The 22,838-nt window shown below is 36.9% G+C and overlaps 1 protein-coding gene across 1 annotated transcript in view; it reads right to left on the bottom strand.

The window, feature by feature from the left end:
- ADAMTS19 (ADAM metallopeptidase with thrombospondin type 1 motif 19) overlaps positions 1 to 22,838 on the bottom strand; it is a 167,672-nt gene that overhangs the window by 38,750 nt on the left and 106,084 nt on the right. Inside the window, exons 11-16 of the mRNA XM_019474001.1 lie at positions 20,381 to 20,482; positions 17,297 to 17,427; positions 14,466 to 14,635; positions 11,226 to 11,353; positions 9,066 to 9,186; positions 6,934 to 7,014 (exon numbers count right to left, since the gene is read on the bottom strand). Coding sequence (XP_019329546.1) covers positions 6,934 to 7,014; positions 9,066 to 9,186; positions 11,226 to 11,353; positions 14,466 to 14,635; positions 17,297 to 17,427; positions 20,381 to 20,482 — 733 coding nt within the window. The remainder of the gene's footprint in view (positions 1 to 6,933; positions 7,015 to 9,065; positions 9,187 to 11,225; positions 11,354 to 14,465; positions 14,636 to 17,296; positions 17,428 to 20,380; positions 20,483 to 22,838) is intronic.

Consider the following 22,838-nt stretch of genomic DNA (forward strand, 5'->3'; position numbering starts at 1 on the left):
CCTCCTGAGTTGCCTGCCCCTTCTTCCAAAGGTCATAAACTCTCCTTTTTTCCCTGAGTTCCAGCCAAAGCTCTCTGTTCAGCCAGGCCAGTATTCCCTGCCAGCTCATCTTTCAGCACATATATGTAATCTAATGAAAACCAAGGACTTTTAAGTCTATGCTTAAAAGTAAGTGCTAGACTATGCTTAAAATTAGTAAGCACTACTTTTGCTTGCTGTGCTGCAAAGCTCACGCACAAAATTAATTTAAACTCAGAAATTGATTCCTGATTTATCTGCCCATTTTCTTAGTTACATGTTTTCAATCATACTTTTGATGACATATTTGCACTTCCTTTATCACTTTTATTTCACAGAACTACAACACAGGTTCTCTCAGTATCAGATACAATCGCATGGGAATATTTAACTAAGGGTGTACATATATGTACATATCTATACATATATACATATCTATGTCTGTTCCATCATTCTACATAGACAAGGAATATTTATTTCTAGAAAGAAACCTGACATACATTAAAATGTGTACACGCAAAAATACAATCTTACCTATCTGGAAAATAATTCAAACTCACACAAGACTTTCTGGAACTTGTCTGCTTAGTTTATATTGTTACAAACTACACATTGCCAAATGCATTGCTGACAGCTTTCAGAGATATGAACTTAATCACAAATGCTAAAGAATGCATATTTCATAGAATCATAGAATGATTTGGGTTGAAAGGAACATTTAAAGATCGTCTAGTTCAAACCCCCTGCCATGGGCAAAGACATCTTTCACTAGATCAGGTTGCTCAAAGCACTGTCCAACCTGACCTTGGACACTTCCGGGGATGATGCATCCACAATTTCTTGGGCAACCTGTTCCAGTGTCTCACCACTCCCACTGCAAAAAATTTCTTCCTTATATCCAATCTAAATCTACGCTCTTTCCATTTGAAACCATTGCCCCTTGTCCTGTCACTACAGACCATGGTAAAAAGTCCCTCTCCATCTTTCTTATAAGCCCCCTTTACATTCTGAAAGGCCGCAATAAGGTCTCCCCGGAGCCTTCTGTTCTCCAGGCTGAACAATTCCAACTCTCTCAGCCTTTCTTCACAGGAGAGGTGTTCCATCCCCCTGATCATTTTCGCGGCCCTCTTCTGGACCCGCTCCAACAGGTCCATGTCTTTCTTGTGCTGTGCACACCAGAGCTGGATGCAGTATTCCAGGTGGGGTCTTAGGCGAGTGGAGTAAAGGGGGAGAATCACCTCCCTTGACCTGATGGCCACACTTCTTTTGATGCAGCCCAGGATATGACTGGCTTTCTGGGCTGCAAGCACATATTGCTGCCTCATGTACAATTTTTCATCCAACAGTATCCCGAAGCCTTTCTCTGCAGGGCTGCTCTCCATCAGCTCACCACCCAGTCTGTATTGATATTGAGGATTGCCCTGGCCCAGGCACAGGACCTTGCACTTGTCCTTGTTGAACTTCTTGAGGTTCACATGAGCCCACTCCTTGAGCCTGTCAAGGTCCCTCTGGTTGGCATCCCTCCCCTCAAGTGAATCACCTGCACCACTCAGCTTGATGTCATCCGCAAACTTGCTGAGGGTGCACTCAATCCCACTATGTCGTTGATGAAGATACTAAATAGTATTGGTCCCAGTATGGATCCTTGAGGGACACCACTCATTACGGTTTCCACTTTGACATCAAGCCATTGACTGTAACTCTTTGGAAGTGGCCATCCAGCCAATTCGATATCCATCTAACAGTCCATCCATCAAACCCATCTCTCTCAGCTTTAGCAGCAAGAATGTTGTGGGGGACTGTATCAAAGGCCTTACAGAAGTCAAGGTAGATGACATCAGTTGCTCCTCCCTTGTCCACTGATGCAGTCACTACATCATAGAAAGCCACCAGATGAGTTAGGCACGATTTGCCCTTGGTGAAGCCATGCTGGCTTGTTTCTAATCACCCCCTTGTCTTTCATATGTTTCTACATAACTTCCAGGAGGATCTGTTGCATGATCTTACCAGGCACTGAGATAAGGCTGACTGGTTAGTAGTTGCCAGGGTCCTCCTTATTACCCTTTTTAAAAAGGGTGAAATATTCCCTTTTCTCCAGTCACTGGGGACTTCACCTGACTGCCATGACTTTTCAAATATGCTCAAGAGTGGCTTTGGCACCACATCTGCCCGTTCCCCCCGGACCCCGGGATGCATCTCATCGAGTCCCATGGACTTGTGTATGTTCAGGTTCCTCAGGTGGTCTCAAACCTGATGTATGATGGGAAGGACTTCATTCCACCAGTCCCTGCCTTGACGTTCAGGGACTTGAGAGATGTGGGAGGAGTGTTTACCATTGAAACAGAAAAAAAATTGTTGAGTACCTCAGCCTTCTCCATGTTCATTGTCATTAGTTCTCCTGTCTTATTTATCAGGGCGGGTGTGTGTGTATGTGCATTTTCTTTAATCTTCCTTTTCTAACTAATGTACTTGTAAAAGCCCTTCTTATTCTTCACATTTCTTGTCAAATTCAGCTCCAGCTGTGCCCTGGCTTTCCTGATCCCCTCCCTATACATCTAGGCAGCATCCCTATATTCTTCCCACAATACATGTCCCTAGTTCCACAGCCTATGCATTTCCTTCTTACACTTCAGTTTGACCAGGAGGTCCTTACTCAGCCATGCTGGTCTCCTGCCTTCCTTGCCTGATTTCTTACATGTGGGAATTGAGAGGACTTGTGATCTAGCAAAAATGTCCTTAAAGAACTGCCAGCTCTGTTCTGCTCCTTTATCTCTGAGGGCAGTTTCCTAGGGGGTACCATCCACTAGTTCCTTAAACAACTGAAAGTTTGCTTTCCTAACATTCAGGGTCCTGTCTTTAGTCTTCACCTGGCCCATCTCCCTCAAGATCGTGAGTTCCATAGGGCATGATCACTGCAGCTGAGGCTGCCACCAGTCTTGACCTCTCTAAGTAGTTCATCTGTGTTGGTATGCAGCCAACAAGGTCCAGTAATGCTGTTTCTCTGGTTGGGCTGTCTATCACCTCAATTAAGTAATTATCCTTGATGCACTCCAAGAGTCTCCTGGACTGCTTACAGCTTGCTGCGCTCTTTTTCCAGATGTCGGGTTATTGAAGTGCCCAAGCAGGATTAGAGCCTTCAAGCGTGATGCTTCCCATAGTTGAAGTAAGAACGCTTTGTCAACAAGGCTCCCTTTGGTCAGGCAGCCTGCAGCAAACACCAGCCACAAAGTTTCCTTTGTTGGGTTGGCCCCTAATTTTTACCCATAAACTTTCAATCTCTTCATCGCTGCTTTTCAAAGACAGCTTTGTGAAGTCAATCCGTTTTTTTATATAGAGGGCATTTGTTTCATCTTGATGTAAAATGTTTTCAAAAGGTGTTACTTATTAACCATCTTCTATGGCCCTCTATATATGAAAGGAAAACATGTTTAGTCTCAGTGGACTCTGGTCTCTGTGATGGGACCAGGTCCTCAACTGGCTTCCCCTGAAATTAGAAATCATACAGTCTGAGGATTTGGTCCAAGGTATTTTAAAACTATTAGCATTGTCAGAAATGAGGGATTCAGAATTCTGTATTATTTGTCAGACCCCATCTGCTTTCCCACACCCTCCTCCCCCAAAATATGGTACAACATGCTTTTTTTTACTAGGAAATATATTACATAAAGCAAATCGGACAAGAACACAGCACACCTATGGACTTGATATCTGTAAGAGAATTGGCAATTACAATGTCATGCAGTGTTAAATTGTAGGTCTAAAGGGTCTATATCCCTGAAGCAGCTTGATCACATATTTGAGAATAATAGTACAGCTAATCCGCTTCTTTAGTTCAGCTGAAAACAAATAATGTCTCTCATTTCCAATTAGCACAGAAAAATTTCAGGTTTTCGATTGTAAGTCATTTGTATAGTTATACACCATTAGCCAATCTTATTAATTTATTATGGGGCCTGGACCTGTCATGCCATTATACAGATGTCACATGAATGAGTTCTCTAATCTCAAAGCCTAGTGTATATAAAAAAACACTGTAAACTTCCTTTTTGTATCCTACATTAAGAACTTTTTTTGAAAAAACTTTTAACATCTGCCAAACAGAAATGAAAATTTAGTGTCAGAAAAGGCATTATCTTAGACCACAGGGATCTAGACAACGCCTGAAACAAGTTTTTTATAGATGTTCTTACAATAATTTTTTTAAAGTAACTGACAATGAACCAAGTGTCATGTCAACATGGTTATAAGCAGACAAGGTTATCACTGCTAGTTTATTCTTTAAAAATAAATCTCAAAATTCTTTCTTAAAATAATGAATTCTAATTCCAAAATTAATAAGTACATGCTTTAGGAAATATTCTCAAATTAAATGAACACTTTTTGCCCCCTCCGTACTGCTACAAATAATTCCTATTCCTGAATACTGGCGAAAGAATCACAATCTCTTATGCATTTTCTCATATAACTTCAGTAGGAAGGAACACCTAATGTTTTGCTATATCACTGCTCCTATCTCCCCATAGAGGAGAAGAGACAGGACAAACCTCAACAGATCCATCAATTCAGTAAATGCAGTTGCAAGTTATACCATATCTTTTCTCCTAGGATGCCAGTGCTCCTGTTACTGTGGTGTATGTTGATATACTACACCTCAGATAAAGAGGATACCTGAGGTGTTCAGGAAGAACTCCTCTGAAGATTTGCTTCAACAGCACATCTACCCAATGGTGCTACTGATGTGGGCTGTATTTTCACTACTCACTTCAGCGTCATCACAGCTTCCAGATCACAGTGACTCTGCTTTCTGACCACCAAGCAAATCCAGAGGAGGGCGTTTCATTTTGACTGCCTCTGTATTTGATCTGTGCTGTACAACAGGGATCAAATCTTCCCTCAGTTTAAATTAGCTTCTGCTTTGTAAGCCACAGCTCTTAGTGTACACTGGATTAAATTGTGTTTACAGCTATATCTCTAATTATACAATTATTAATTATATGAAGAGCTATATTATTTAAAAATCTTAATCCTAAAATGTGTATATGACAATTAGCAAAATAGAAATAGTGTTGGCCTGTATTGACTCATTTCAAGTACAGAAATGCAGAGAGCAAAGTACTGTGCAAAATAAAATTAACATACAGAACTGTAAAAATAGAAAACAAATCAGAAATATGGGACAATTTAATCTGCATTACATTTCACATTTTTAATCATAGTATTTTGAAGAATATTGTTTCTAAAATGAAAGATTTTTGTTCTAAAATGAAAGTCTTCCCAAAACTTTCAATATGTTACTCCTATTAAAAAATGTTCCTATTCAAAATGTTACTCCTTTTCAATTAAGATTTTTATGCTTTCAGACTAAATCTCCTATAAGTGAAGAAAGTTTAAATACCTTCCACTAGTAAAAAAAGAAAAAAACGTGCAACAACACAAGTTTTAATTCAAAATAATGTAGCAGACCTGTTCCTGCTTCCCCATAAAGGCTTAACAAAAAAATATTGCAATAAAATACTGTCTGATCCTCATTCAGACCAACATTAGTGAAATTAAGAAAAGTACAATTAAAGTGACAAGCAATTAAGAGCTGATTATGTGCTAATTAGTACCTTTCAAAAATAAGCAGCATGACCGACATTATATCATGGGCATTAAAAGCATGACGATCTTTTTGCCTTTTATAGGTAAGGGATGAATCTGTTTGCTACTCATGAAAAAGGAATTAATTTCCCTAAATACAATTCCAACATTTATTTGGTTTTGCATTATTTTAAAAATAAAAAATAATAATATTTCTGTGTCCACATATGTTAACACAGTAGACAGAGGAAAAAAAAACCTTGGAAAATTTAGAAAATATGTCAATGAAACTTCAGTTATCAATTTGACACTCTTACATATCCATGTCTATGGTCCATTGGGGAACAATGAAATAATCTAGATCTCTCAATCTCCTGTGATATCTTAACAGGGCAGGTGCAGACCCCATGATAAACCAAGAGTCACCCATTGATAACTTAAGCTGCCATAATTAAGATTCACCATCTTCAACATTCTCTCAACTGAAGTACTGAGAACACTCAGGTAAAAAGTTTCTTAAAATGTAGATATTACTTATGAGCAGAACTAAGAACAGTGATCAAACCAGGGAATTTTTCATTTCATTGTCCTATTTCTCATACTAAGTCTCTCTCAATTTAAAGTTAAGCAGCGCACGGAACAGCACCAATTATGATATTTCATATATTCACTTAAACCCCGTAACTATAATAGTAACGAATTATAGTCTCCTACACAACAGCTTTAGAACTCATTAAAAGAGAAAAACTTTTTTTTTTCAATGAAAGACAATTTCATAGAAATGGAAAAACTGAAAAAGAAAAAAATTCATTGTGATTAAATTTGTCCATTAAAACATTCAGACAATTCAAAATAATGCAAAGAAATACTTTTCTGCTTTCTTAGTCTAATTTTAGAACTTTTGTTTGACTTTATTGGTGATCTGCTATATGATGGTCGGTGTGGTTTTTTTGTTGTCTGAGGACAATTTATTCCATGTTTCAGCATAAAACTTTTTTCTCTAGTTTTAATGTGAAGTATTTTCTTTAGCACTTTCCATATGAAAAATTGAAAATGCTGAAGATAAAGTACATAGATTTTTTCTTAAATCATCTAAATACATTCTTTGAACATTCTCTAAACAAAATGAGATGAGACAAAAGTTCAAAATAAAACCTATATGAAGAATAGTGCTATAAGCATTCTTCTGTTATTTCTACAAAATTTCTTTAGAAGTATTTTTCACAGATTTTTTTTTTCCACTCAGAGTTTTGTTTAATCACAAAAGCATGTTTAGCTAGCACTCTTCAGTGCTGACCAAAACAGGACATGAACATTAAAACATATGACATTTACCTAAATAACTGTGAGCTGGTTTTTCTTCCACAACTTTGATTCTCCTTGCTCCTGCAGGTATCACCAAAGCTTCCACATAACCTAGACATGAGAGCAGATGTCCTGAGTTAAATACAAAAGTGTAGACAAGTACATCTTGTATGTTTTTTAATTTCTTCTCCCCTATTTTGCTTTCTAAATGTAACAAGTTATAATTTATATAGTGACAGTTTGAGGGTTCTTGCAAAATTTTGAAACAAGCTATGAAACTGTGCATTATGTGTAATGTATCTACCATGACATACAATTAAAAGAGTATAGCACAGTAAAACATAACAAGAATTAGTGAGGCTGGGCAGATTGGGGCTGGAGCAGATGAAGTTGTGTCTGGCCAAGTAGTTTAGGGTCATCATCACCACCAGATGACCTTAAAAGAATTCCAACTTCACTCAGCATGTAGAGACAAAATGATATGGCACTAAAAACCAAACATCCTCCCACTGTTTGGTTTTTGGTTTTGTTCTTTTTTTAGTATTTTGTGCTCCATCTCCCTCTTCTTGCTTTAACACATTCAAACCCTGTTATGAATGGCTTTAGTTTTGAACCGTACTTGTTAGTTACTTGCTTTACGTTACGATTGCTTCCTTAGATTATGGGACTAAGACATGCTGTTGAGCAATTTGCTTTAAGTAAAAAGGGGTAAAAAGGCAATGCAGGTGAAAAACACTGTGCAAGCAGGAATGTTATAAATAAATAAAAACAAATTTTAGATTATCTGTGTGAACTACAAAAAGTGGACAGTAAACCAAGTTTTTATTCTGTGTAGATATGTAATGTTCTACAACAAAACACTGAGCATTTACAATACCTTTTCAATAATCCTGAAACATGAAAATTAAATTGCTGCAAAGCAGCATTATTTATCTTTAATTTCCTTAAGAGTTAATAACATTTTCCTTCTCAAGAGGCTGTACTGTCAGCAATACTTAGAAAGTAACTGACACAGTTGTTTAGAGGGCAATACCACAATATTGTGGATTGACACAGAACCCTGAATAAACTTGAAAGTGTGTGGATATTCACATTAGCTATAAAAGACAGCTGACACATTGTAATTTGTATTAGCAGCCACCTTCTTAGTAGTTTTTGATCTTGTCGTCCTCCAGACTCATCTGTGGTTTGGGATCCCTGCTCTGCATTACCTTCAGCTTAAGAGAGGGCCAGACATAAACATCTGAAGACTATGCCTAACTATTTTTTTTTTTTTAAAAGCACTATACTTGAGTCTCTAATGCATTGAAGTCCTTGATTTTTCAAAGATATACTGTCTGCTTCTAATTACAGTATTTTTTGATGTGATTTACTTACTGTCTTGAAATTCTGCACATTTTCTACTCAAGAAACTGAAAGTGTAATGGCAAACAAATGCTGAAAACAGTTGGCCAAATGCTGTTTCAAAGAAAAGACTTTTCTTGTGGAGAAGGTATACATGGTGAATGGCACACATTATTAGGATTTCAATCCTCTACTCTGTCAACCCTATTGTGCTGGAGCCAGGCAATTATTCTCATTCAAAGAACAGATCCTAGCAGTGTTGGAAAATCTCATGTTCATTCTGCATCAGAAAATCTATTTGCTTTTTATGATATGTTATTACTAGTATAAAACAATGAATAATGAAAAGATATAAGACTTCTTCACACATTTGGCTTTATGTTCTCTCACTGCCTGGCTTGGTTTAATGACGTTACTCTAGGTAACAGACCATAATTTGTATATTTATTTTGAAGAACACTAAATGAATCTAAACACTATAAGAATTTATATTTCATTTATTTACTAAAAATATAAATTTTATTTCACAGATTTTTTAAAAATCAGGCTCTTCTATGAAATAATGTGTGTCTTAATGAACGATAAATTAGATAATTCCTTAGTTTTATAATTGAAACAATTTGCAATAATTTTGCAACAATTAAATTTAAAAATACTAATGCATTCTTATCTTAAATGTCATTATCTTTAAGAAAGTAGATCTGAAGTTCTTGTGAGGAACTGCATAGATTTAAGAAGTATAGCTTTTTAAATTTCCCAATGCTCAAAGTAATCAAACAGCTACTGGTTTCCTGAGTATTTGAAATAAACAGACTTACCTGCTCCTCTGGTATGGTTAAAATCACCTTTAATAACTTTGCATGACTTTCCATTACCATTGCATACACCACAATGATCTTCACGAGCCAGAGATCCTAATATGCCATCACAGCCAAATTTCTGTGGGAGAAGAAAATAAAGCTATTGAGACACAGGCCATGTTTTTCATAAAGCTGCCTTTAGTAGTGGGCATCTCACCCTTTTGCAAGATGCCCTAACCAACATGATCTAGCCCTGCTCAGAATGAGGGTTGCACTAGTTCATGTGCAGAGACCCCTTCCATAGTAATTTTTCTATGATTTTATGTAGATTGTTGCATTCATTCTTCCTATATGGTTGGCTAATGCTACCAGCTGCTCTGCAAGAAGAACACAACCGTGTTCCCCTCTCCCCCCAGGACCTCTGGCACTTTTGAGCCACTGTGCAACACACAGCCCACAGGCCCTCCGGCTCAGCGACTGCAATGTGTGCAACTCTACTGCCTTCTACTCAAAATATGGGAGGTTCTTTGCCAATGGTAAAGTGCTGTCTAATGTCAACCTAATGTCTTATTCTGAAGAACACGTCTGGAATAAGTAAATATAAATTGTATTTGTGTTTTGCTGAAAAGCATTCAGTTTAAAACAAATTAAGTTTACTCAAGCATCTCCACATCACTATGTTAGACACATTTCTATCAATAAATATCAGTGGTAGCTTGACAATAGGAATACAGTTAATATCATATGCTGGCCTGATATGAAATAAAAGCCTTTTAAAGTCCAGAGAAGTCATCATAGGGTAATCTTGTGCACTGTAAAAATGCATCTGATAAAACCAATTAAACTTCAAGACAGTTTGATAAATAATGAAGATAAAAGCTACGTTAAAGAGAAAATAAAGGATTTCTTTAAGAACAGTAACCACAGTCTATCAAGGAGCCACTCATTTCCAAGCACATTAAGATCATTACTTCACTTTATGCAGAGAATTTTTATTAGAGTTCTTTTACCTAAAAAAGCAATACAGATTTCAAAATACTGATTACAGCATAAGCATTCAAAGAGCTGTGTATCCAAAATGGCACATCTACAAGATATAAATACCTAACTCTACAGCTGTAGTCCCCAAAGTTCTTCCTAATGGGTTGTCTAAGAAGACAGGGTAAAATGTGGAAGACCTTACAAATTAGATTTTCAAATCTCATTAGCACCTATCTCTCTGACCCTTGATATGCCAAGAAGCCAACTCAGTCTTAGTCAGGTGGGTTAGATTTCAGGCTTTTTTTTTGTCTTTATTAGTCAGTTGTGAAAACTGAATGATAAAACAAATGACTTTTTTTTAGGAAAAACGGGCTATATATCATCTTTGTGATTAAACCTGTAATTGTTACATGGTGAACTAAAGCCCTGATTCAGCAAAGTATTTAAGAGTATTCTTGTTGCCCGCACTCAGTCACCCGAGAAAGGAGAACTATATGTACATGTATGTATTTTTATGCATATAAACATGCATACATGCATCTATAAGTTAATTTGTTGAAGTTATTACAGTATCTAGTAATGCTGTTTCTGTGTTAAAGGTTGTTTTTTCTACTGAATTCAATGTGTGCAATGGGAAGCAGACAAAGAAAAAAACCATCCCTGTGGGATTTTTATATAGAAGAGTTTCCATATGAGGCACTACAAAAGCGACAAAAGAACTTCTATGAACCAAATGAATTCTGAGGATCAGGAATAGCATAAGCACTCAGCTTTAATTATGTTATTCTGCTCTTTCGTCTTGGTTTATTTAGATCTAAAATTTTGTACTGTTGAAAAAGGCAGAATTAGACATACATACGTACACCTCATGGCAAAATTTCCCAACCTGTTGAAAGCTGAGGCTTCCCTTAGAAGATGAAATCAGTTATACTCATTTTCCACTATGCAGCAGTTTGTTATAAGCATCCTTATCATCATAGATACACATACCCCAACCTAACCCTTCAGCTGCTTCACATACTGTGTTGCACTGAGTGAAATTAGCTTAAAATATTTTAATATGATACAAAAAAAGCCATTCAGTCTTGGTCACGCATATTGCAGCATGCTATCAGAGAAATAACACATATGCGTAACAAATGTATGCGCTTGCATACGTGTGCCTGTGTATCCAGGTTCGAAACAAGTAATTCATACCTGGCATCTACCATCTGCACAGACATCTAACCCATGCTGGCCACAAGAAGTCCCATCCATCACCCTTTCTGTTAGAAGAACAGGTTGATCCTTTCCAGCCGGTGAACAGAATAAGGCACATGGCTTTTCTGTAGTAGCAATTGATGGAAAAAAACACCAAATTGGTAAAAGGTCACTTAACAAATACAGGATTATTATCAACATTATTTTTAAAACTGGTGTTTGCTTATCTGTGTGGCATGAATCTACAGTATCATAACAAGTTATCTTAGATACAGTGAAAACAAAAAGATTTTGATCCTTTTCTCGGTTGTTTGAAAAACTCAAATTCTTTTTCCTGCTAGAGCATACTAGTGCTATAAACTTGGCCTACATAGTACTCATGTCATGTTCATTGTTGCAATTAAGAATATGCACATTACAGCTGTTGGAATATTTTGGTTGTAATCTATACTTTCATTCTACTATATTTTTGGCAGATCATAAATATTGGTTAAAAAAGAAACTTAACACTTTCCAGATTTTCTAACTATGCAGGTCAAAGAGAAAAAAATTAAGTAACTGAAACACCCTGGGAAGAAAAATATATGGATTTACAAAGTCCACAGAAAAAAAAAAAAAAAAAAGAAAAAAAATTGAATACATTTTTTCTAACATCTAAAGACAAAAAATTGAATACATTCTTTCTAACATCTTTACCAAGGACAGGCAATTTTCTACTACATATCTAAAACATTCTGCAAATCATTTCTAATATTGAAAGAGAATAAAAAAGTAATAATATCCTATGCATCCATGTATTCCTAATAGTCATCATTTATAAATAATGAAGTTTGCTTCACCACTGCCAAAGTAATACCAAATAAAATAAACTAAGTCTCCTCTCAGTGGTCCGCTGAGTACAAAATGACATGATTTTTTATATCTTTATTCGCAAGTGTACTGACTCAGACCTTCTTCCTAAATCTGTTGCAGATTTTTGAAAGGATAAAGTCAATCCTGAACTTGAAACTGATTTCACTTGGACATAATCTACACCACTCTGACTTCATACTGACTTCTAGATTCCTGGAGTGCGTTTTTATTAGTAAATTAAACAGTTCCAGGAAACGTTCATGGGCACTGGAACTCTACTGTCAATACAGCTGAACTGTAAAACAGTCTATGCCACATTTTTTAGCCTGTGCTAACTAGTACTAGCTCGGTCTAGACTGGAAATTGCCACCTGTAAAGGACCATTTCCAAAAAGCAGTTTGGATGTCACTATCCTTTTTAGAGTGCAAAAGAGTTGAAAAGTATGGACACAGGACTTCTGTGCCAGCTGACTTACACATCAGAGAATGGTATGGGCACATTTAATTTACTAAAATTGACACACTAGGGGACTGGTGCAAACAGATGTGATCTCTTTTGCCAACAGGTGAAGCCAGCCAGACTCAAGTCATCTCCAGCTGAGAAGCCTGAGTCTCTGCCTGAGTTTGTGCCCTCTGCATTCCTGTTATACTCCTTAAATAGTAATCCCAAAGTTCCCTGGGAGCTTTAACCATGTATCAGCATTTTTTAAAGGAATACAAGATTAACAACCTGAACATTATTTTAAGGTCACTGAACTCAAAGAGACAGTAACTCAACAACACCGGACAAGTTCAACAGGCTATCGGAGACCTCATTCAAATACAGCAACTATTTTGGACATGGTGCACAATTAGTGTCTACAAAAGGCTAAGAGTGCAAATAATCAAGGATTTGGGAACAATGTATTTCTGTAATACTAGAACTCTTTAGCTGGTGTCCACTTCTGTGTCTCCTGAGGGACACCTCAAGACAACAGGATACCTCAGAACAAAGTCAGATGAAAGCAACCATCCATACTCCTTAATATGGGACAGGAGAGTGTCAAGATTTTTCATCAGATGACTGAATTATTCAAAGTCAGGCTGAAACCTTTTGATCCCTTAGGATATAAATCGTGTTCCTGTGCTAAAATGAAATGTAGTAAAACAAACCAAAACTAATTCACTAGATAAGGACCTATAAAATAGCTAGAGAGAGTTCTCTTTACTATGAAATGAGATAATATACAAGCCTAATGAAAATAGTCTCACAAGTTTTCACTCTGGCACCTTGAGAAAAGGCTTAGAAGAAAAAAACAACCCTTGTTTAGCTAGGCATATATTAAAATAAGTTATTTGATGATAAATTCACATTTTTCAGGATTCAGCAAAATATTCCTTTTAAAATTCATGCTTTCTAATAGTTTCTGATAATTTGTTTCAAGAGTTAGAGGGCAATAATGAACTACTTAAAATGTGGTAACACATACTTACAGTACTCCTGTGTCATTCCAGATTCTTCTTTATCACCAGTTGCTATGATTTTGTTAATTTCTCAAATTAACTGTTTTCACAGCTGAAGTCTTTCTGTTGTTTTCTTGCTTTTTTTTTATTAAATAAATTACATCATAACAATTTAGAGAAAATTCAGTAGAATGGCAGCTATTGTTGACATTCATAGCAAGAATTTGGGTAGACTGTTTTGTTTTCTAGTTGCTCATATTTTACACCAACATTATCTTTGCAGATACTGTAAATTCAACATTACTATACTCCTACTTGAGCATGCTCCTAATGATATGGTATCTAAGCAAGTTTGTTACACTGAAGCACGCATGCAGTATGCCAGGACTTTGCATGCAGTAGCTGTTAGGATTTATAGAAATCTTAGATGTTTACATTACGCATTACATATGGATATATGCCAAAATCAAACACTGGTATGTGAAATACTCAAGTGTTAAGCTACAAGTGTTCTCTCCTTCCTCAAAAATAGAAGCTCACAATATCTGTATTTTCTTTTTGGCTTTGTAGGTAGAAGTATAACTGATAAACGCATGCTTAATGTGTAGCATTTCTCTACAAACCGTATTTCTGAGTCACTTCATACTACATTTCTGATTAAATAGGACCAAACTGATATTGAATTTCAGTTCAAATGTAGTCACTGCATATCAAGAAGGACAAATTCAATAGGAATATAAGACAAAAGATTCCAGAGCGTGTGAAAATACCACCGGATCTTGTCTATGAAATAAAAATGACTTACCAAAAATCTTGGGCTTGGGGTTTGTTTGGTTGTTTGCTTTAGTTTTTACCATATCTTTCTTAATCAATAACAATACCAACAAGCTATAAGCCATATGAGCAGATGGTAAGAACATGGGAGATGATGGTTTATACTTACCGTCATCGATGACAGCCTGCCACTGGTGCACGTGCTTCTGATATGAAGATCTGACACTGAAAGCCTGGCACTGCCAGTCCCTGAAGGCAGGCACGCCAGCAGGACAAGAAGGATTTTCACATATTCTATACTGCATCGTGGGACCATGACACTCTCCTTCAAGGCCTGAACTAGAAAAGATGGCATAAATATCATGCTTTATTGTTGATAATGTTTTGTTAAACTTACAGCACAGTTTATTTATGCTATACACAAATTCAGTTTAAATAGATTTTTTGTTGACATATAACATTAAGAAATCACCCACAAAAAATCAAAGCCACAGAACAAAACATGTTTGCCTCCTGTTTGTACTGGTTACATTACATATAAAGGTCATAGGTGCTAAACCATAATTTACACTTGGCCCCAAAGGAGCACTAGGACTAGTATGAGCGTTCAGTAAGGAGAACCTCAACTGCATTTTTTATATAGTTCAGGTGATTTTTCTCTAGCTGGACTGAGCCAAAGGTGCCACTGAAAGGAAGTAACACCTGCAGATTTGCTACCTCTCCTTTTTCACAAGTGTGGTGTTGCGAACTTCAGACAATATGCTTTGTTTCTTTTTGGTCGCTCCAGTTGTGCTTGCAGGCCCTAATGAACAAATGCAAAAGAACAGTGAACTGCAGAAACTGGAGCTAATTATTTGGAACCTTGCCTGGAAAAATGAATGAATGAAAGCGAAATTAAGACACTCCTAAATTCCAGAAATAGCTTTTAGGCATACAGCTGAAAGTGGCGTTTAGATGGCAGGAAATATGAAAGCATTCTGCATATCTAAGGCTTCTGTTAAACTACCATGCTTTTGTATAGCCATATCCAAGTTTTCCTCACATTTCTTTATGCACTCTTCCCTTTTTTATTCCCTCTGTCTTTCCTGTTATCATTTTTTGCCCCAAATCTGTTACATTGTCTTTCATCTTTCTTCATTTCCCCCTTTCGTTCTATCATTTTCCTAAATCACCTACTCTACTCTGCCCTGTCCTGCCCTGCCCTGTCCTGCCCTGCTCTGCCCTGCCCTATCCTACCCTACCCTATCCTACCCTAGTCTAGTCTAGTCTAGTCTAGTCTTCACTACACTTGTCTTCATTACTTAGCTCTACTCTGTTCCCACTTCTCTGCCTGTTTATTCTTTTTCTCTTGGTGTATAAATGACCCACGAAAGTGAGATATAGTACTGAGTAATTAAAAGGAAAGCATCTTTTAGCTGACCACTGAGATATGGTGAAACAGACTCCATTCGAGTCAATGGTAAAATCGCTTTATCCCAAATGGCACAGGGTTTTCATTTTCACAAGACACGGAATCTAAATGTTGTTTCCAGATATTCTATCTAAATGTCTGTGAAACTGGTAGAAAGATCTCTTTGTAAAAGTTGCAATTCCTTGGCTCTCCAAATGAGACAGAAGTCAATTTTCTCCAGCAAAAATGTGAAAGACTAGAATTAAACACTGACGCTCTGCAAGTCAAAAATTATGAATTTAATTTTCTGTTGCTTCTTCTGGTGAAGCTTAAAAAGAAAGTTGTATTCTCCCACTAATAATATCTAAGCTTTTGACAGAAGCAGAAAAGAGGAAAAATAGTGTTACTGTGCAATAAAAAACCTTGAAATACCTATTCTCCTAAGTGTTTTTCAGTATTCATAAAAAATGAATTGCTTACATATAGGACAACTATTTATCTTAATAGGTTTCTGTACTCATAAGATTTAAATTCTGTTCGGAAATTCTGATGAACAGCAATGGAAACCTGAACTTGATTTTACCCAGGGCATTTGCGTTGTCGACTGCTGATTCCAGTGTTGCAAGTACGGCTACAAGTGCTCCATGCGCTCCACTCCCCCTCCATATGCTCCGCAAAAGAGGTCAAATGAGACACAATTTTCTCCAGCAAAAATGTGAAAGACTAGAATTAAACACTGACGCTCTGCAAGTCAAGTCAAATGAATTTAATTTTCTGTTGCTTCTTCTGGTGAAGCTTAAAAAGAAAGTTGTATTCTCCCACTAATAATATCTCAGGCCCTGTCCTGCCCTGCTCTGCCCTGCCCTATCCTACCCTACCCTATCCTACCCTAGTCTAGTCTAGTCTAGTCTAGTCTTCACTACACTTGTCTTCATTACTTAGCTCTACTCTGTTCCCACTTCTCTGCCTGTTTATTCTTTTTCTCTTGGTGTATAAATGACCCACGAAAGTGAGATATAGTACTGAGTAATTAAAAGGAAAGCATCTTTTAGCTGACCACTGAGATATGGTGAAACAGACTCCATTCGAGTCAATGGTAAAATCGCTTTATCCCAAATGGCACAGGGTTTTCATTTTCACAAGACACGGAATCTAAATGTTGTTTCCAGATATTCTATCTAAATGTCTGTGAAACTGGTAGAAAGATCTCTTTGTAAAAGTTGCAATTCCTTGGCTCTCCAAATGAGACAGAAGTCAATTTTCTCCAGCAAAAATGTGAAAGACTAGAATTAAACACTGACGCTCTGCAAGTCAAAAATTATGAATTTAATTTTCTGTTGCTTCTTCTGGTGAAGCTTAAAAAGAAAGTTGTATTCTCCCACTAATAATATCTAAGCTTTTGACAGAAGCAGAAAAGAGGAAAAATAGTGTTACTGTGCAATAAAAAACCTTGAAATACCTATTCTCCTAAGTGTTTTTCAGTATTCATAAAAAATGAATTGCTTACATATAGGACAACTATTTATCTTAATAGGTTTCTGTACTCATAAGATTTAAATTCTGTTCGGAAATTCTGATGAACAGCAATGGAAACCTGAACTTGATTTTACCCAGGGCATTTGCGTTGTCGACTGCTGATTCCAGTGTTGCAAGTACGGCTACAAGTGCTCCATGCGCTCCACTCCCCCTCCATATGCTCCGCAAAAGAGGTCCGATTGATACACTCTCCAGCCTTACACCACTAGGTGAAAATTCATCTCTTGTTAAATAAATCAAGGCATATGCAAAACAATTCACTGCTCCACAAGCACATGGGAAGCACAACATAAACATTTTGTTCAATGCATAGTTTTCATATGAGTCAGATATATTTTTTCCTGTTGTTCCCCATAGCTTTTTTTTCTATCCTAGTAAATACAACAGCCAGAGACCTTTCTCTGGCTCAGTGGCCAAAGAGCAGGTGCAACTCTTGTCCACAAGCTCAAGTACAAGTTCATTCCGAATAAAGAATGCCTCCTGGAATAGCCTGCTGGAAATGGTCCCCAGACCATGCTGTCCCCTTCATTTGAGCCTGGGCACTGCCTACGAAAGTGCTTTTGGGTCCAGCCCAAACCCACTGCAGGGATCATCCTCCAGCTGAACTGTACGTATGATCACAGCACGGTGTTCAGGGCTGTCCTCAGGATTTGTTTGGTTCACTATTACAGTTCCCACATAACTAGCAGGAACTGCATTGTCACTGATTATCCAGTGACAATTTCAATAGAACGATATATTACAAGTAATAGAGAAAATGAGATTTTATTCACAACTTGTATTCAAAGACAGAATGGAAGCCTCAGTCAGCTAGTGTTGAGAAAGTAAAGAGAATTTCTGGCATTTATTTAAATAATAATAATCACCTCAATAATCTTGTATGCATATATCGTTCCCCAGGACAACTGCAGTTTCTCACTCAAAAACTATCCAATCACTATTGTTATACTCTGTAATCGATGTCCATATCTGGTATAAATCATCATAACTCTGCAGAAACTAGTACTTTATCAACTTATACCAGCTGAATATCTGTCCCATGTATTATGAAATTTCAGCAATTGCAAAGCAATAAGGCTACAAGTAGACAACAAACACTTAATGTCTTTAACATCAGTAATTTAACCCATTTCTCTTTGCTCTCTGAATTATTGGTGAATTACTGTTATCAACGGATAACGTTCATGGAGAAGTGTCATATTTTGAGCAAAACAAAGCATGTCACTAATGCAGTCAATAAAGGCCTTTGCCACTTTTAGAATACACTTCCATCACTTGCAATGGCTGCTAAATCCTTGTCTGGTGATCTTAAACTTCACCTGCAGTTTCAAACTGGTCTTCACTGATCAACTGATCTTAATTTTCTCTCTTAAATCATGGCATTACAATGATGGCATAATTATACCACCTTTGAAAAGTCTTCACATAGGATGGCTCCATCATTATATTGGATTTGCAATCAGAGACTACAAATTTTGTAATGCTCTTGGACGTTTCAGACCAAAATTGCTCATATTTATTTAAAGACACTCCTTCAGATTTAATAGGCAAAATGGATTTTTCTCTAGAGAGAGCATCTGCCTTATGTAGAGTCTGAGGGATGCTTATAAATCCTTGACTTAAAAAAACCCCAAGTTGGACTAGCTAAGCAAACAACATTTCCATCACTTCCTAAGATCCTAAGAGGAGCACAAGACAACAACAAAGCCAGTGATTTGTGTAATCTGAAGCTCAACTTGGACAGATAATAAAGTAAACAAGAAGAATAATCCCTTCTAATCCTCTGAGACGTTTCAGTGATGTCTGCTTAGTTTTTACTGCTAGACATAAATAAGGTATCTCTGTAGCCTGGCACAAGGCTTAATGAGCCGTTCTAATTAGAATCAATACTTTGTCTTACCCTTACTAGTTATTTACTCCTTACTAGCTAAGCTCCACAATAAAGAGAACAGTGTTACCTTCCTCATTGGACTTTCCCAGGACCCATGTCACTACCATATCATAATGCACCCACAAGTATAAAGTTAGAATGAGTCCTCTAAAATGAGTTGCTATTATTGCCTTTTGCAAGTCAGACATTAATATGCAAAACGCATACTAATTGCGGGTGCCCAGTTCATCATGGCAGTGGTTTCACAATGAAAAATTCTAGGTAGTCTTAATAAGAGGTGCTGCTTTCTTATTCCATATGCCAGTCTCAACGTAAAGAATGCGACATTGAACAAAAGGCAAATACCTGACTTTCCAGGTATTGACTTAAGACAGAATATCAACTACACACATTTATCAGAATCAAAAGATTGCAGTAAATGTCATTATTTTAGAGACACAAAAATGAATAAATCTTGTTTTTCCTTTAGCATGTAAAATGATATTATCTGAACATTTCATCTTACTCAGTTGATCGATTTGTTTACTTTTTTAGGGGCATGATGACAGTCCTGGTGAATGTAATATGATTCAAAGAGCAAATCACTCCTGTGGGGGACTGCTGTCAGCACAATAAATCCCAACATATACGCATGCTCCTGCTGTGTTATCTGTTTGAGGTTACTTATCTTCATTTACAGTTATGTATGGAGATGACAGAGATTATTCAAGGAGAAAAGCTCTTGAAGGACATTTAATGTAAGTCTGACTCCAGGTGACCATTTACTTTGTCTTTGATGGCATACTTTTAATGACATTTATCACTCTCTTAGATGCACTGACACTATAAATATTTCTTTACAAAGCTTATCCTGAAAAGTTTTATCACAAATCTGTATCAATTCCTTCGATGAGACTACTTCTAAATCTTAAATCATAGCTGAGAACTTTGTGTCTGTGAAAGCTTATGTTTCGGTTTACAGTAAGCAGTGCAACAATGGCATTCCATTCACAAATAGGACACAAAACCAGAACAAATTTGAAATAAAACAGTGTAAGCATTTAAACACCTGTGGCTTTGGCTAACTTTTTTTAAAACTCAGTGTTTTTAGGAAAATGTAATTTTTTATCATATCTATATTATATAACATATAAAATACAATACATTCGACTATATATGTATGATTTTTATGATAATTGAGGTAAGCAGGAACTTAAACAAGTGCAAAGACCTATTCAGCTGTTAGGTGTTCAATATAATTTATATTGCTTTTCAACCAGAAGCGTACCTTTCCAATGTCACAGTCTGTTCCATCCATTGGCGGATCCAGTTTAGTTTTGCATTCCTTCTCACTTTCCACCTTACACCACAACCCGGTGCAAATGACATGCTGAAAACCAAACACACAGGTAAGCACAAAATCTATCTTATGCAAAATTACTTTCTGCATACAATCCACTAATGTTGTCATAAAGTTACCAGTTCGATGGTACTGGAGTATGTTTAAAGACAGGTTAAACATGCACAAAACCCTAGGTGAGCAGACTCTGCTTAGACTTTTACTAATCGCGAACACATGGAACAAGTCAAGCTGGTGTGTTGACAGAGAGGGGGAAGAACCCTCTAAGTCTAACCCTAGGGGTCACGGTCTTTGCATACAGCAGATCTGACAAAACACATAGGAGCGACTTCGCCCATGATGTGAAGTGGCTACTGCGCAGATGTAGTCCCCCAGAGACTGGAAGAGGTTTCTGGGAATTATTTTTAAAATTAATTGATATTTTTACTCCTTTTATTTAGTGCTTATTCATTTTATGTGAAAGGGAGAAAAATAGCACTGTCACTAGCAACAAAAACCAAGGTTTTAAAATAAGTCAATTTCTATATACAGGGACTAATGAGTCTTTGTGCAGCTACATAGAACTATGTTCATGGGAGTTTCGCAAAAATGTGTTTGTAAGAAACTTTCAGGCTTCTCTAGGACTTCCAAATCCCCCTTGTTCATACCATCCCAATGATTGCTGCTATCTTATGCTCTTCCAATGATTCATAATTCCTCTAGAATTCATTCATTCCTCTAGAAATATCTCAAAAAAGCAATCAAACCTGATATCCACAAAGAAGACACAAAGTAAACTGACAAATCAGGATGAAATATTTTTGCTGGGAAGAAGAAAAGGGAGATGAGAGGGGTACTAGTCAGTAGTGAATTTTAGAGATGGAAAGAAAAGCTGCTTATTCTGTCCCTCTTGAGCATCAGAACAAGACAGTTTTACTTTCTTCAAAAGAAAGTACAGCCTTGAAGTACGCTGGCTTACGTTTCCCCAAATTTCCTTGGCAGCTTTCCCTATTTTCCTCTAAAAAGTCCTCCTTCTCCCATGGTTTTCAGTCAGTACTTCATTCTCCTTGCTGTTGTGTTCCCCCCTTGCTGGTAAGCTGGGTGGAAGTGAACAGAGGGCACATGGGGCTCAGCTGTGGCCTGAATATTATTGCATGTGCAGACTGATTGCCCCCAAATATGTATAGTACTCCCAAAGAGGGGCAAGAAGGATCAGGAGAGGGAGAAAGGTTGCAGGAGGATAAAAGATAAAGATCAGCTGTTTTTTTTAAACCAGGGCTGCCAGAAGATGTACTTTTTCTGACTGAAATGATTCGTTACATTGGTAAACCCAGTACACTATGCATGAAAAACGTGTGATAAATCTTATGCTACTTTGAAGAAAGTCTTATGGCACAGGAAACATAATTCAACAAAAGATTGTGTCTGAACCAAGGAAGAGGACAGTTCCAGTCTTGCATGTAAAAATGTCTGTGACATCAGCTTTCAAAAAAAGTCAAAGATTGTAGAGGTCTGAAGCATTACACAGAAACAAGAGACAAGATGGCAGCAGTCAGACTCACTCCTGATTCATCCTGTAACAGTTTTGTGCTGAAGCTGAACTAACAAGACAACAGTTAGCCCATGCATATCCTAAAATATAGCTACAGAAGTCCTATCCTGTTCCTGGATAATTTTAGCAAGCATTTTTCAAATATCAAACTGTAATTTCTGTTCTCGTTCAAGGGAGAAAGAGAATTTATTCTTTTAATTTTTTTTTAAACACGCACTTTAAGATTTAACTTCAGAGCCGAGAACTAAACTTCACAAGAAAACTTTCGGGCCAGTTTTGGAAGACAATGTAGATGACACAGAGTATCAGGTGTTCCTGACAAAGTGCTTCCATACCAACTATGAAATGACAGACTATACCGTTGGAACAACTCCACAAAAATATATGCTAATTTAATGTTCCTAATTCAAATAATTTTTTTCATATCCCTAAATCTTCATTTGTCAATGACTACATTTGAGGAAAAGCCATCCAGGTTTTCAAAAAATAAAGTCAACTTTTCCTTTCACCACATTTTAAAGTATGTTATCCTTTTTTTTTCCTAAACGCTTTTATCTTGTGCTCAATTTCAATTGCATATGACTGCGGAATGGCTGACAACAAACCTATAGTTCCTTTCCAAACCGGAAACAATTCTTCTAAACTTAGGAAGACATGAAGTCAGATTTACAAGGATTTGGGTATTGATGCACTTGAGCTGTGTAAAGTAAATCAAGTAAATCAAATCAAGAGGCTTGACTTGCTAATGTGCTTTGTATACATCTGCATGTTTCTGTAAATACTTGTATACCACCTCCTTATGAACCATGAACCTAACTTCCCCAGGTAGAAACATCTTTGAGCCTTAAGTGAACT

Source organism: Aptenodytes forsteri, unplaced genomic scaffold, assembly GCF_000699145.1.
Source record: "Aptenodytes forsteri isolate BGI_AS27 unplaced genomic scaffold, ASM69914v1 Scaffold28, whole genome shotgun sequence".
NCBI lineage: Eukaryota > Metazoa > Chordata > Aves > Sphenisciformes > Spheniscidae > Aptenodytes > Aptenodytes forsteri.